Genomic DNA, 14,743 nt, shown 5'->3' on the forward strand with positions numbered 1-14,743 from the left:
TGTCATCAGGAATGTCAAACAGTCCTCTTCTCTTGAAAAAACACCCCTGTAGAAAGGCTAAGAAACACCTGCTGACCAATACCTAAACAGATGGCAGCGAATTTCTGTACACTTTGTAGGTTAAAGAAGGAAAACCATCATCCAAAAAGTACATTCTGCCAGCATTTCCTTGGACATGACCCCTCCTAGGTGCAGACAAACACAGGAAATACAGCTTGTCACTGAAATCAATAGGGAAAGTCAGTTTTCCAATTTAATGAACTTTAAGTCCCGTTTTCCCCCGCAACAGTGAAAAGGGCAAGAAATTAATGATCCTTGATTTTGTGTTATTGTCCAAATATTCATACATTGCAAAGTTTTTTTTTTCAAGATTAAAAATAATGTTTATTTATTTTGAGATTCAGGGGAGAGGGACAGAGAGAGAGAGAGGGAGAGAGAATCCTAAGCAGCCTCTGTGCTGTCAGTGTGGAGCCCAATGTGGGCTTGACTCTAAGAACCGTGAGATCATGACCTGAGCTAAAATCAAGAGTCTGACGTTCAACCAACTGTGCCACCAAGGTGCTCCTGATATACTGAAAAGTATTAATCATTAAGCCATTATAATTTTTGTCCTGGTTGTAATTAATTTTTACAAAAATCATTTTCTATTCATTGGCAACCTTATAGTATTGGTAGAAAAATGTATTTCATAATCCAAACTCCAGACTATAGAAAAATAGCCACTAGTAAGGGGGATGTTATTTTACTTTTCCTTGTTATTTTTTTTAAATAATGCCCCCCCCCCCCCGCCCCACAAACTGAAAGTCTACACACCTTTATCGTGTTCCAGGCCTCCAAGAGTATAAAATCTATAAAATGGGATTCTCAGAAGCAGTAGCCCTAGCCCAGTATTATAAGAAGTGCTTATCTGAGGCACTTTAAATTAAAACAGGAAGGAAATCAGTATTTCAGCAAATCTACATTTACAAGTTGGGACCCGATGTGTCTTTAAGTGGTCTGAGTTAAAGCAATATTGCATTGGTCAAGCAAAGTAAATCAAGACACCTCCCAAAAGGTGGTAGAGTAAGAAAAATGCCAATTTAATCATTTACTTTAGCAGGCAAGCAATTTGTAAACATTCAGTAGCGGCAGCATCCAAGTTACAAACAATTTAAAAAGAAACCAAGATTAGTGATTATAATCGTTCCTTCCCTTTCCCCAAAAGAAAAAAAGAAAAGAGAAAAGATCTGGAAAGGAATGCCTGAAAACACTACAAACATGGAACATTCAGTTATGTCTTCTATCAGCCTTCTATGCGTCCTCTCTGTATTTTTAAAGATGTATCTACTCCTAAAATGCATTATCTTGCAATAACTTGTACGTGAGTGTTTGCAATCTAGGAAGTGGTTCCTGCACACGGATGTGCACGTATCACCTCAGTTCAGATCCCATTCGCGAAGGGAATATTTATGTCTTGATTCAATGCTTCTTTGACTTCGAGTGGCAGGGTGTCAAAAAGATGGTCTTCCACAACAAGCCCGCTTTTCTTGAGCAGGCGACACTGGCCCAGCTGGGCTGGCAGGCGGTCCAAGCAGTTGCCCTTCAGCTCCAGCTGAGTGAGCTGGGAGAGCTGACCAATCTTCTCGGGGAGGAAGGTGATGCAGTTTTGCCCCAGATTCAAAGTCCTCAACTTCACGCATTTGAACAACTGTTTTGGCAGAATGTCCACTTTGTTCCCGGTGATATGCAAATGCTGCAGGTTCTGAAGCAATCCTATTTCTATGGGAATCGCCGAAATGTTGTTGTAGCTCACGTCTAAGCATCTGAGTTTCTGTAAACTGAACACTGCCACCGGTAAGGATTCGAGCTTGTTGTTAGAGAAATAAAGTGACTCCAAGTTTTTGACGTGGGTGATGGAGGGAGGAATGGTGGCAATCTTATTATGCCATAATTTTAAACATGTCAGTCGTTTTAAATGCTGGAAACTGATGATCTCCTCAATTGTGCGTATGTTATTCGATTTTAAATCCAGTTCCTGCAAATTTGAGAGGCTGAAAATAGCATGGGGAATTCTCTCCAGCTCACAGTTCTGAAGTTCGAGCTCGGCGACATTCATCATTTTCTTAAGGCTGTTCAGTACCAAGAGTTTAGTGCCGTCATTGTGAATGACTAACTTTGTAAGATGCGGAGCCACATCTGTAATGTTGGAGGGAACTTTGGTCAAGTTACTCTTCACGTGGAGAATCTTAAGGTGCCGCAACTCTCGGAGAGATTCGAGTCCGATCATCTTATTGTTTTCAGAGTTCAAATTGCCTATCAAGTACAACTCTCGAAGGTTTTTGAGCAAATATACCCAGGCAGGAATTTCTGCCACATCGGTGAACTTCACGTGAAGGCATCTCAAGTGATCTCGGAGAAAGCTAAAAGCAGTCTGTTCCACTTTTGCAGGGCAGTGGCAGAGGTGAAGCTCTTGGAGGTTAGTCATCTGAGAAATCTTAGCGGGAATTTTAGCTTCCGGAATCAGTTCAAGTTTGAGCACATCCAGGTCTGTGAGGTCAAAGACAGCATCAGGCACGCCTGACAGCATAAACAGATGCAGCTCCTGCTTGTCCTGGGCGTTGCGGGACACGTGCTGCCTGAGTTTTTCAAACGTCCACTCATGGTTCAAACTGATTTCCCTAAGTTTATTTTCACTGACTTCCGACAAGAACACACCAAAGCGCTTCGAATACAGCTGGTCATATTGGTCTACCATGTGTAGAAGGAACGCAAAATCATTCTTGACATCTGGAATGTCACTGAAGCTGCTCTCTTCTCTGACTTTTTCAAAAGAATATTCCTTTAAAGGTATCCTGAATAACCAGAAGAGAGTGTAGAGGCAGATAAAACCATAAACACAAATAATGGATATGTAACTGATGAGAAGCTTTTTCAGCATGTAAGCCATATTGTGGGTGCACTCAAATACCTCGTAACCAGTCAGGTGCTCCACTTTGGGCTTGCAGACGTGTTCAAAGCTGATTGCGTTGACAAAGTTTGCGGTATAGCAGAGGATAAAAATGAATTTGGCTGTTTTGATAAATGTTTGGACCACGTAGAGCTTATAGATCAAGTCACTGTCTTCCACGTGAGCACGGAACTTCCTTACTTTCTCAAACAGGGCTTTGGCCTGCTCCCCATCTTTTTTATCAAGGATGGTCATGCTGGGGACTTCGATCACAGGCTTCTCGGCTGAAAATTTGAAGCCTGTTTTGTTGATCATCGGGGTACTGGCACTGGGGCTCCCTTCATCACTGCTGGTAGACACATGCTTTGGTAGAGTCTGGGCACCTGTTATTCTCTGCTTGTTTTCCTCCGAGTCTTCGCACGCTGTCTCAGACAACGCTTTAGTAGTCCACGGAGACTCAAAGCACTTTCCTAATATTGAAACAAAATGTTCTACCTTTGAGCATGTTTTTGGATATTTGAACCAAAAGTTGCTACTGACCATGAGAATAATAGTATGTATAAGAGCAAGGTATGGAAAGTACTTAGAATACCACGGAAGGGCCAGATGGTAACACATCTGATTAATAAATACGTATTGCTGAAAATCCAAGTTTGTTTTTCGGCCTGTTGGATCCTCCTTCTCTTTCTTTGTCTCCTGATTTGAAACTGTCGAATCTGTGTGAGGGTATGTGGCTCTGAGAGGTATGTCAGGTGTCACAGCAGATGTGCCAAAGGAAATGTCACTTGTTGTCCGCCCATCTTGGTCTTGGTCAGTGGCTGCTTCCATCTTGGGGATATTGGTGGTAACGTCGGCATTTCCCGGTGGGGTGTGTGCCTTTGAATTTACAGGAGATGGCAATACCGGCAAGCAGACCACCTGATCTTTGGTAAGTTGCATGGTTCCCGCAAAGATGGCTACCATCAACATAACGACAGCCAGGTAATCCATAAACACATCCCACCATGGTTTCAGGATTCGGTAAGTTGGTTGAATGTCATTAAGTGAAGCAACTTCCGCAAGGGTAAACATTCCTAGAAAACAAGGAAACGAAAGACTTTATTACAAAGATACAAGTGAAAACATTAAGTAGAATACAAAACAAGATAAAACTCAACACTTTACTTGCACCAAAGTAAAGTTTTCTCATCCACATCCTAGCTTTTAATCCAAGATAGGTATAGTAGTAAATAAACTAAAAGGAACGAACATATATGAGAAAAATCGCGGTCTGTTGTAGCTTTTCTCTCCCAGCCCAAGAGAAGAGAAAAAAATGGGAGAGGAATAATAAGAATGCCTACTAGGTAAGAAATTACAACACTTTGCTGAAGGTCTACAAGGGTTAGAGTAGAAACGGAGGCAGGAGCGGGGGCAGTTTGAGAACTATTTTAGGGACAGAACTGAAAAAGTCTTGTAACTTCCTGGACCATGAAGAAGGATATGAGAACAAGATGGTATTTGCTGTGGACTGGATTGATTTAAGGTTAAGACTGGAGTTTTAGGGAGAGGAGTGAGATGACTTCTATTTTGTTCAAGCCAAAATGGAATGGTCCGTGTACACTATTAACTTCTAGATAGCCTGTGTACCAGACTCAGGCTTACTGTTTATGAATGGTGAATGGTGTGCTTCTCCAAGCCTGGGGATGTTTACTTCTAAGGGTTATTCGGAAAGCTCAGATTAAGTAAGGACTATAAAGCTCTTATCACTCTGGTGGAAATGTGCCACAGACAGTTGAAATTAAGGGTCCAGAGTTTAAGAGAAATCTTACTATACATACTTGGGATTTATCAATATATGTAAACTGAAACTATGGCCTTGGATACAGCACCTGTGGAAAGCATGTGGAAGGAGAAGAGGGTCAAAGACACAGGTGGAATGATCAGTGACATGACACCAAATAGGTCAGGCCCAGTAAGACCTTTGATCTCTACCAATGTGGGTGAGCCCAGAAGCAATGAAGGGAATTCCAGCACCAGGACACCTGAAAATGTGGTCACCATTCACTGACAGCTGGCAGCTTTACAGTCTTGAAACTATACAAAGAGTCAAAGTACCAAGGACAATCATCCTGGAAGTAACCAAGAAAAACACAATGTTTATAGGGCAAGTAGTGGGAATGGGTTTCTGTAATCATATATGTGAAACAGGTGTTTATCTTCTTGAATTTGAAGTTTCAATTTCTTTATTTTATTTCTTATTATTTTAGAGAGAGGGAGGGAGGGGCAAAGACAGAGGGAGAGAGAGAATCTTAAAAGCAGGCTCCACGCTCATTTCAGAGCTCAACTTGGAGCTTGATTTCATGACCCTGAGCTGATGACCTGAGCTGAAATCAAGAGTCAGATGCTTAATCGACTGAGCCACCCAGGCACCGCTGGAAGTTGAAACTTCTTGAAAAGGAACTTTACTATATTCTACTTTCTCGAGATGCTCTCAGGTTCCAACGTTCATATATAAAATGACTTATTTCTTTGAGAAGTTAGTAAAAAACAAAAAGATAAAAGGCCAGGTGAATACCTAAAGTTCTGGGAATACATTATACATTATTTTTTTAAATAAAGGAAGAAACATTTTTATCTTACAAAAGTTGCCTGGTATGCTGTGTTGAAAAGGATTCTGAGGCTGACTCTGACTGTGGCAGGAAATACTGTTACATGACAGGTTACTGGTGTCTCCCTTGGATGATATCAGTACTTTGATTCTGCTTGTTCTCTCTGTTGTAGAGTAAATCTCTGAGAGTTGGGATGGGCCATACCTTATTTTTTCTCTCCACATATCTGGTACTGTACAGAGGAGTCACGTAATTTTTCTCAATAAAATACAATGAATATCTATTCAATTGTAACAGCAATTCTCATATTTGGAGTTGTTGTGGTTTTTTGGTTTGTTTTTAAATTATTTTTTAACATTTATTTTTGAGAGACAGAGCATGAGTGGGACAGGAGCAGAGAGTGAGGGAGACACCGAATTGGAAGCAGGTTCCAGGCTCTGAGCTGTCAGCACAAAGCCTGATGTGGGGCTTGATCCCATGAACTGCAAGATCGTGACCTGAGCCGAAGTCAGATGCTTAAGTCAGATGCAAGTAGTGGGAATGGGCCCACTGAACCACTGAGGTGCCCCTTGTTTGTTTAAAAGTACGTGCACACAAGCAAGAATAGGGCGGGGGGGGGGGGGGGGCGGAGAGAGAGAGAGAGAAAATATCTCTTAATAAGGCTCCAAGCTCAGTGCAGAACCTGATTCGGAGCTCGATTCCACGACCCTGGGACCACAACCTGAACAGTAATTGACAGTCGGATGCTCAACTGACTGAGCCACCCAGACACCCCTGCAGTTTTGTTTTGCTTTTTTAAAGTGAAATGTCTTTTATTTAATCAGGTAAACATAAGCCCAAGAACCCCAAATACAGCCAGACTATTTACTTTTATTTTGTGAAAATTGGTAGAAATCACATTTCTAGATTTCAAGGGCTTAAGTATGAAATGACTGGCACCCAGTCTTTATTAAAAAAATGATCAAGGAAGTGGGAGACAACATCCCCACTGGAATCCTTTTATTCTGAGCTCTTGTATCTTGTGTGTGTCTACAGTTTTGTGAGTGGCTGGGAATTTAAGCAAAAAGCAAGATTATTGCAATGCACAGTGGGCCACACTAAATGAGAAACTGTTCACCCACGTGTCACATTGAGCTCTCTGGTCCCTGTAGAGGATGCACAAATCACAGCACCGAGCCACAGGCTATGGAGCGGCTCTTACTTCACATACAGAGACTGCAGAACACAGCTCACAAAGTTTCTTCCTGGCAAAGAACATCATATGGTCACACCCAGGGACGATGGTCTTAAAGGGCCATCAGTATAACTGATAGAAAAAAATATATATATATTTTTTGCACAAAACACTTCTTTCTAGTAAGATTTTTCTTTACTCTTCAAATAGCTGTATTGGGCTCTAAAAGAGTCAGGATGTTTGGGTTGGAGGACGGAGGGGAGAAGGGAATTTTGAAAGTCACCCTGCTGAGAATACTGGTTACTTCTCTGCCTCCAGTCTTTTATCTACTTATTATTTAATTATTGTTACAGAAGTAGAGTTGACACTAAATGCTCTATTAGTTTCAGGCGTATAAGATAGGGAGTCAACAATTACATACATTACGGAATGTTCACCATGGTTAAGTGTAGTTACCATCTGTCACCAGACAATGCTATTACAATATTATTGTGGGTTTTTTTTTTTTCTTTTTTTTTTAAATTTTTTTTTCCAACGTTTTTTATTTATTTTTGGGACAGAGAGAGACAGAGCATGAACGGGGGAGGGGCAGAGAGAGAGAGGGAGACACAGAATCGGAAACAGGCTCCAGGCTCCGAGCCATCAGCCCAGCGCCTGACGCGGGGCTCAGAGCCTGACGCGGGGCTCGAACTCACGGACCGTGAGATCGTGACCTGGCCGAAGTCGGACGCCTAACCGACTGCGCCACCCAGGCGCCCCAGTGGGGTTTTTTTTTAATGTTTATTTATTTTGAGAGAGAGAGAGAGAGCGTGAGCAGGGGAGGGGCGGAGAGAGATGGAGAGGAAGAGCATCCCAAACAGACTGTGCCATCAGCACGGAGCCCAATGTGGGGCTCGATCCCATGAAACGTGAGATCATGACCTGAGCCCAAATCAAGAGTTGGACACTTAACCGACCCACCCAGGTGCCCCAGCTATTACAATATTATTGACTATATATCCTACATTGTATTTTTCATCCCTGTGACTTATTTTATAAGTTGAAGTTATACTCCCTAATCTCCTTCACCTATTTCAGTCATCCCTGCTCAGCCACTCCCCTCTGGCAATCATCTATTTGTTCTTGCATTTCTGAGTCTATTTTTCTGTTTTTCATTTTGTTTTTTAGTTTCCACATATAAATGAAATCATATGATGTCTGTCTTTTTCTATCTGCCTCCATTATTTTTTTTTTAATTTGAGAGAGAGCGAGAGAGAGAGAGAGAGAGAGAGAGCGTGAGCAAGCAGGGGACAGGGCCAAAGGGAGAGGGAGACAGGGAATCCAAAGCAGGACCCATGTGCAGAGTAGAGTCTGACATGGCATAATCCTACGACCCCAGGATCATGATCTGGGCTGAGTGAGCCACCCAGGCGCCCCCGTGTGCCACATTCTTGACTTCCTTCAATCCACCTCCCACCTGCAGCTCGCCCTTCAGTTAAAACTCCTCTTCTCCCAACATTCTCTATGCCCTAGGTTGGTAACGTCTTCCAGTTTCTCCAAACAGCCGTTCTTCCCTGTATGTAGGACCTCCCACGCATTATTTCCTCTACTTCCTTCCCACTTCCCTTCATGAGGCTATCAGGTTTCTGTCACCTTTTCTAGGAAGCCCTCCCTGACCTCTAGTCTTCTCTGATGTGTCGCACAGGACTCTGTACCTCTACCCATAATAGCCCTTATCACACTGTGGTGGGCTGACTGATTACTTGTTTGATCTCATACTAGATTTAAAATTCAACGGGGCCAGGGACCATGTCCAGCCTCCTTATTCCCATACAGCCAATTCCTGCCACCTAGTAGGTGCTTAATCAAGGAAAGACTGTATGGCTCTTGATGGTCATCTTCAGCATCCTCCTCCTCCTCCTCAAAATTCCTCAAGGACATTTATTAACTATCTACACATGGTATTGGCAGAAGAGCATTTTATTAAACTTAACTGCCACATTGCAACTTAGGCCTACAAGAATAAAAACTACAAGTCAGGCTTCCACATAAAAATAAATAGCTAAAAACACAAAGTAAAGAAACTATGGCATTCTTGTAACCAGTGATATTCTGTAGCTGTTAAAGCTTCATCCGTGGTTTTAAAGCACCTGGGGCTCAGACTCAGGACAGGAGTCCCGAGACAGAAGAGGAAGTTGATCACTTTCTCAGAGGAGGAAGAAAAAGCTAAAAGAAGACAGAGCATTAGAGTACTATAACTTCACAATGACCCCGAATGGTCACTAGCTCAGCCCCCACATCACCCCAGGGTGATGACATCGGAACAACTGAGATCGGGCATGCAAGGGTGGGCTCTCCTCCTCCAGCATGCTGTCTTCTCTGCCACTGCCCACCAAGGGTTCTGGGGCTCTGCCATTTCCTCCAGCCCACCTCCCTTTTTCCTGTCTGTTGAACTCCTATTCTTCAAGTTCCAACTCAAACTTTCCCCAAACTCCTGTCACATGGTCTAATAATAATGTTTCTAATGTTTGTCTCTTCATCCAGATGTTGAGCTCCTTATGGGTACAGACTGTGCCTTATTATTCACCTTTGATCCACCGTGACCTGTTCTCTCCCCTCTAAAGAACAGAGAAGGCATTTGGTGATGACAATGATGAGGATGAGAGTAATAATGGCAGCTGTCATGTTGCCATCTTCCTTCCACACACCAAACACTGTACTGGGGGCTATGTATCTGGTATAATTCCCTGCTTTTGTGCAGGATGCATTCCTGAAAATGAATGTATGAAAGTTCAGAGTTTTAAGTTCTGGAGGATGAAGGAACAGTTCTACTTCCAAAATGCTACCTAGTATCATAAAATCCACCAGAATTTCTAAAATTAAACTGACAGATAATACCAAATGCTGGTGAGGATGTGGAACACTCAGAACCCTTCAACACTGCTGTCAGGGGTGTTAAATGGGCATAACCACACCGGGAAACTTTTGAGTGAGTATCTACAAAAATGGGACATATGCATATTCTACGACCCAGCAATTCCACTGTGAATTACATACCTATGAGAAACACAGATCTTCATCATAAGGCATGTACAAGGCCATTCCCAGCGGCACTCTCTGCAATAGCCCTAAAGTGGACACCAGCTAAATGTCCACCACCGGTAGAATGAAAAGGTGAAATGTGGTTGGTAGTCACAAAGTGAAGTATCAGGCATCGATGCGAATGAATGGTCTGGTTACATGGGTCTGGCCAGTTTATAAAATGCGATGCGTACACTTAGGCCATAAGCCTTTTCAGGTATACATGTTTTAACGTCAATAAAAAGTTTCAAGAAGAAATAGGAAAAGAAGCTGCAGCACAAACCCCCGCCCCACGGATGTGCAGTGACAGCGGATGGAGGCTTCGCCTTATTCCCACCCCAAGGCACACACCCGCTGGCTGGCGTCACAGGCCAGGGAAGCCCGTAACCTTCTGGTAGCCTCCTCTCACTGACTATCCTGCCTGGCCTGGGAGAAGTACTCCTCTCCCTGGAGTACAAAAGACCAAATCTGCTACGGAAAAGAGGGTGCGCAAAATGCGCGAAATGTGCGAAAGCTGGGGTTGGGAACAGTCGAACGTGCACAGATGGAACACGAGTGGAACACTGCCTGAATTCCATCTAACCTTCACAACGTTACTCTCATCTGCTCAAGTGTTGTTATTTTCCCCTGACAGACAGAGGAATAGGCTTGCAGGAGTGACGCTGTGGAAGTCAAATAATTAGCGGTGGAGTCTGGATTGAAAAATCTCATCTAGGGCCAAACCGCATGTTCCTTCTAGCAGACTATCCTGCCTCTCTTCCTTACTTTGTGTGTTTGCAGTTTGCAAACTACTTCTCTATAAAGTTCCTTGGTTGATTTTCACAGTAACTCCCAGTGAATTAGGCACTGCTATTGCCCAACAGTATGTAGAAACCTGAGGCACAAAAAGCTTAAATGACCTCCCTGGGCTGATTAAGTGACAGAGCTAACAGAATCTTTCATCTCCAAATCTCATTCTCCATCACCCAGTCCTCCAATGGCTGTGCTGTTGGCTAACGGCTGGCTGCTGAAGGAGGGAGCCAACCACTGTCTTTGGCTTTGAGGAGACAGAGGAATGAAATTATGTAATCATAACCTTCCTTAAGGTAACCTTTCATGACATTCACTCAGAATTCAAGAAAACCATGAGCCAGGCACAGCCAAGGGGAATACAGAGATAACGTAACCCAGTCTGTGCCCCCAAGGAGTTCCCAGTCAAATGGGGATGAGAAGCATTAAGTGTGCTATTACAACACTGTAAGAAAACTGCTCTGACCGGGTTAATACAAAATACAGGAGGAACAGCACAGGACAAACCCATGTCTACATCTGATAACTGGGATAACTGGGAGGGCTCCACAGAGAGGTGGTTTCCAACTTGAGATCAGAAGGAGGGGGACCATCATGCGGTGGTGGGGAGGGGAGGAAATATAATTTTGACAGAAGAAACAGTGCAAAGGTGTGGAGATATTGGGAATTATCTGTTACAGAAACTACAAAGTAACTACAAATAATTCTAATGTTATCCCATTATTAGTCTAGTATGCTCCTGTACAGATATCACATTTTACGGGTAAGTCACGAGATAGAAACAAACCAAGGCATGGATGGTTTAAATGCAGTCTTAAGGAAGTGCCTGGACCATAGGGCAGGAAACCAGTACTTTCCTGCAATGTCAGCCTCTTGATAGCTCTTATCTCAAGCACTGGGCTTCAATAAATGCATCTGTTATCCTATTTTACCCATCAAAAACTTAGTAAAAACTTCCTACCTCCCAGGGAGTGTTTCAACCATTAACTGCCCCAGAACACAGTTAGCACTTTGAAAACAGAAGTTGCTTTTCATATACACGAGTGCACACAAAGTATATGAAATACATACTCCTATAATATAGCGTATTAAGTACATGATGATCTTCAAGGACTTTCTCATGTGAAAGTCAAGTCAATGAGAGAGAAGATCGGTACGTAACTTCTGTATCTTTGATCTCTTTAGTGAATCAAGACTCAAAATGGATATACACAGGGGTGTCTGGGTGGCTCAGTCACTTAAGCATCTGACTCTTGATTTTGGCTCAGGTCATGATCTCAAGGTTCACGAGATTGAGCCCTGCATTGCGCTCTGTGCTGACAGAGCCCACCTGGGATTCTCTCTTATCCTCTCTGCCCCTCCTCACCTCGTGTGCACTCTCTATCTCTCAAAATAAATAAATAAATTTTATTTTATTAAAAAAATTTTTTTTTTCGTAATGTTTTTATTTATTTTTGAGACAGAGAGAGACGGAGCATGAGCAGGGAAGGGGCAGAGAGAGAGGGAGACACAGAATCGGAAGCAGGCTCCAGGCTCTGAGCCATCAGCACAGAGCCTGATGCGGGGCTTGAACTCACAGACTGTGAGATCATGACCTGAACTGAAGTCGGACGTTCAACCGACTGAGCCACCCAGACGCCCCAATAAATTTTAAAATAAAGAATGGGTATACATGGTTATCAGCAGATATTTTTTTAACCCAAGGAAGGCACATTTAGTAAGTAAGTACATTCTTTGGGCTCTCCTTTATAATATGTCTTGTAAAGGACTTAAAGAATTACATTACGTGGATGAGGATTTCACATTCCAAGGCTTCTCTGTTTATGGTACATGTGAAAATCAGCTTAACATTCCTGTAAGCAAACATTTCTCATGGAAATTGAGAAAGCTCTTGTACTAGAAGTTAAAGAGGGAAGTTAATGGACTTTGGCTGAACAAAGACGAATCAGAAAAGATTCAGTCTAAATTCTTTTCCGATACACGATTCTATTTTCTTACATGAAAGTATGACCAATAATAATGGAATAAACCAATGACCAATAGCCAGGCTCAAAAATTAGAAGCTATGAGATTGGACAACCCTGTGAATATACTAACACTGAACTGTATACTTAACTGGGTGAATGGTATGGTATATGAATTATATCTCAGTAGAGCTGTTAAAACTGAGAAGCCAGACCTCAATCTTTGTTTATTTTACTCCCTCAACTGCCTTTCAACAGAAACAGGATAGTGAAACTAGATAGGGTTGTAGCCTAATTGTAGGTATTCAAGCTAGGCTGCATTCTAGGTTCAAATATGTTCTAAAATGATTGCTATTGCATTTGATTACATTGAACTGGTTCTGGAGAAAAATCTTTAGGACTTTTCTTATCCTCACTGAGCATCCACACCTCATCTATTAAATCTTGGCAACAATACCTATCTCTTAGGGGCATGTATTGGAAACAACTCAGTTTTTAGGGTCTGACACAAAGGAAGCCCTAAAGATGTCTGCTGAATCTGAGTGTGGAAAAAGGATCACATAGGGGAAAAGCAAGTCCATTTTAATTAGTCTTTAACTGAAGATGATCAGGTAAATTTCTTGAATTTTGAATAAGCATATAGCACTATGTACAAAGAAATAATCCTGAAATAAATGACAATATAACTTTGTACTCAACTTCATTTCTTTCAAAAACATTTCAATTAAAATTACTTATTTTTTCTTAAGATTTTATTTCTAAGTAATCCCTACACCCAATGTGGGGCTCAAACTTACAGCCCTGAGATCAAGAGTCACATGCTTCACCGAGCGTGCCAGTCAGGTGCCCTACAATGGAAATTACTTGTATTAGGCAGTGGCAAATTATACTAGAAAGAGCGTAACTTTGATGCCAAAGACAGCAGGATTCAAATGTTGCTTTTTGTTCATGTTTATTACCAGTATAAACATGGGTAACTTAGGGTCTATTGGAAAACTTACATTAATGGGATTATTATTAACATACAGCAAAATCCCAGCATCAAAACAGAAAAAAAAAGGTCATCTAATTTAAAACTTTAAAAATTAATTCCATTTGCACCAGGAGGAGACCTTCAACACCCCTATTAACAGGAATACAAACGGTTCTCAAATGTTATTTAATGTAGAGTGTAGAGTAGGAAGAAGCATAAGAGCTTAATTAATTAACCTAATATATATATTTTTCACAGAGGAAGGAGTTTCCTGTCCAATCAGATACTAATTTTCATTTTCTTTCTACTGTGTTCTATGAAAACCCAGTCAGTTTTCTTGGCCAAACTGGGCAAATGGGAGAACACTCAGACTGTTGAGGATCAAATTCTCAAATCCTTCAGTGAAATAACTCAAAGCACAACAAATTAAAGTTCATAAAGAGGTAATAAACTATCATCACTACAAGTAACCCTTCCTCAATATCCAGTGTGCATGTAGACACAGCAGTGTATGTATACACGCATGCACACGCATGCCACACCCAATTCAGACATCAAAAATTCATATTATTAAAGAAAATAAATGGTTCAGATGCATAACAAGAGAGAAAGAATGTTTTAGTTTTTTCAGAGCTCTGTATCCCTGGTATTATGTAAGTATTAACTGCAGATGTTACATGGTATTAACAAATATTAAGGGTTTGGTATTATAATTATGCAAGACACTCTATAGCTGATGTAATTCCATATACAAATACAACTTACTTAGTGTTACTTCCTCTTAAAAGATTACGATAAGAAATGTTCTTTTAAAAATAGTTTTCTTTTGGGGTGCCTGGTTGGTTCAGTTGGTAGAGCATGGGATCCTTGATTTTGGGGGTTGTGAATTCGAGCCCCATGTTGGGTGTAGCAATTACTTAAAAATAAAATCTTTAGGGGCACCTGGATGGCTTAGTGGGTTGAGTGCGCCTGACTCTTGGTTTTGGCTGAGGATCAAGCCCCATGTTGGGCTGAGCATGGAGCCTGTTTAAGATTCTCTCTCCTTCTGTCCCTTCCCGGCTTGTGCACGCTCTCAAAAAAGAGAGACAGAGAGAGACAGAGAGAAAGAAATTAAAAAAAAAACATTTTTTTAAAACATTTATTTATTGTTGAGAGGCAGAGTGAGACAGAGCACAAGTGGGGGAGGGGCAGAAAGAGAGGGGGGCAGGACACAGAATCCTAAGCAGGCTCCAGGCTCTGATCTGTCAGCACAGAGCCCAACACGGGCTC

The 14,743-nt window shown here is 41.9% G+C and overlaps 1 protein-coding gene across 4 annotated transcripts in view; it reads right to left on the reverse strand.

The window, feature by feature from the left end:
• Positions 1–1,058: 1,058 nt before the first annotated feature.
• Positions 1,059–14,743, reverse strand: part of LRRC8D (leucine rich repeat containing 8 VRAC subunit D) — a 122,728-nt gene continuing 109,043 nt past the window's right edge. For all 4 annotated transcript variants that reach the window (XM_019414099.2, XM_053892766.1, XM_019414101.2 and 1 more), the window contains one exon: positions 1,059–3,999. In XM_019414099.2, the coding sequence (XP_019269644.2) occupies positions 1,421–3,997 (2,577 nt within the window). In that variant the 5' untranslated portion in view covers positions 3,998–3,999 and the 3' untranslated portion in view covers positions 1,059–1,420. The remainder of the gene's footprint in view (positions 4,000–14,743) is intronic.

The sequence above is a fragment of the Panthera pardus genome, unplaced genomic scaffold (genome assembly GCF_024362965.1).
Source record: "Panthera pardus isolate Hobbes unplaced genomic scaffold, ASM2436296v1 HiC_scaffold_11, whole genome shotgun sequence".
Taxonomy (NCBI): domain Eukaryota; kingdom Metazoa; phylum Chordata; class Mammalia; order Carnivora; family Felidae; genus Panthera; species Panthera pardus.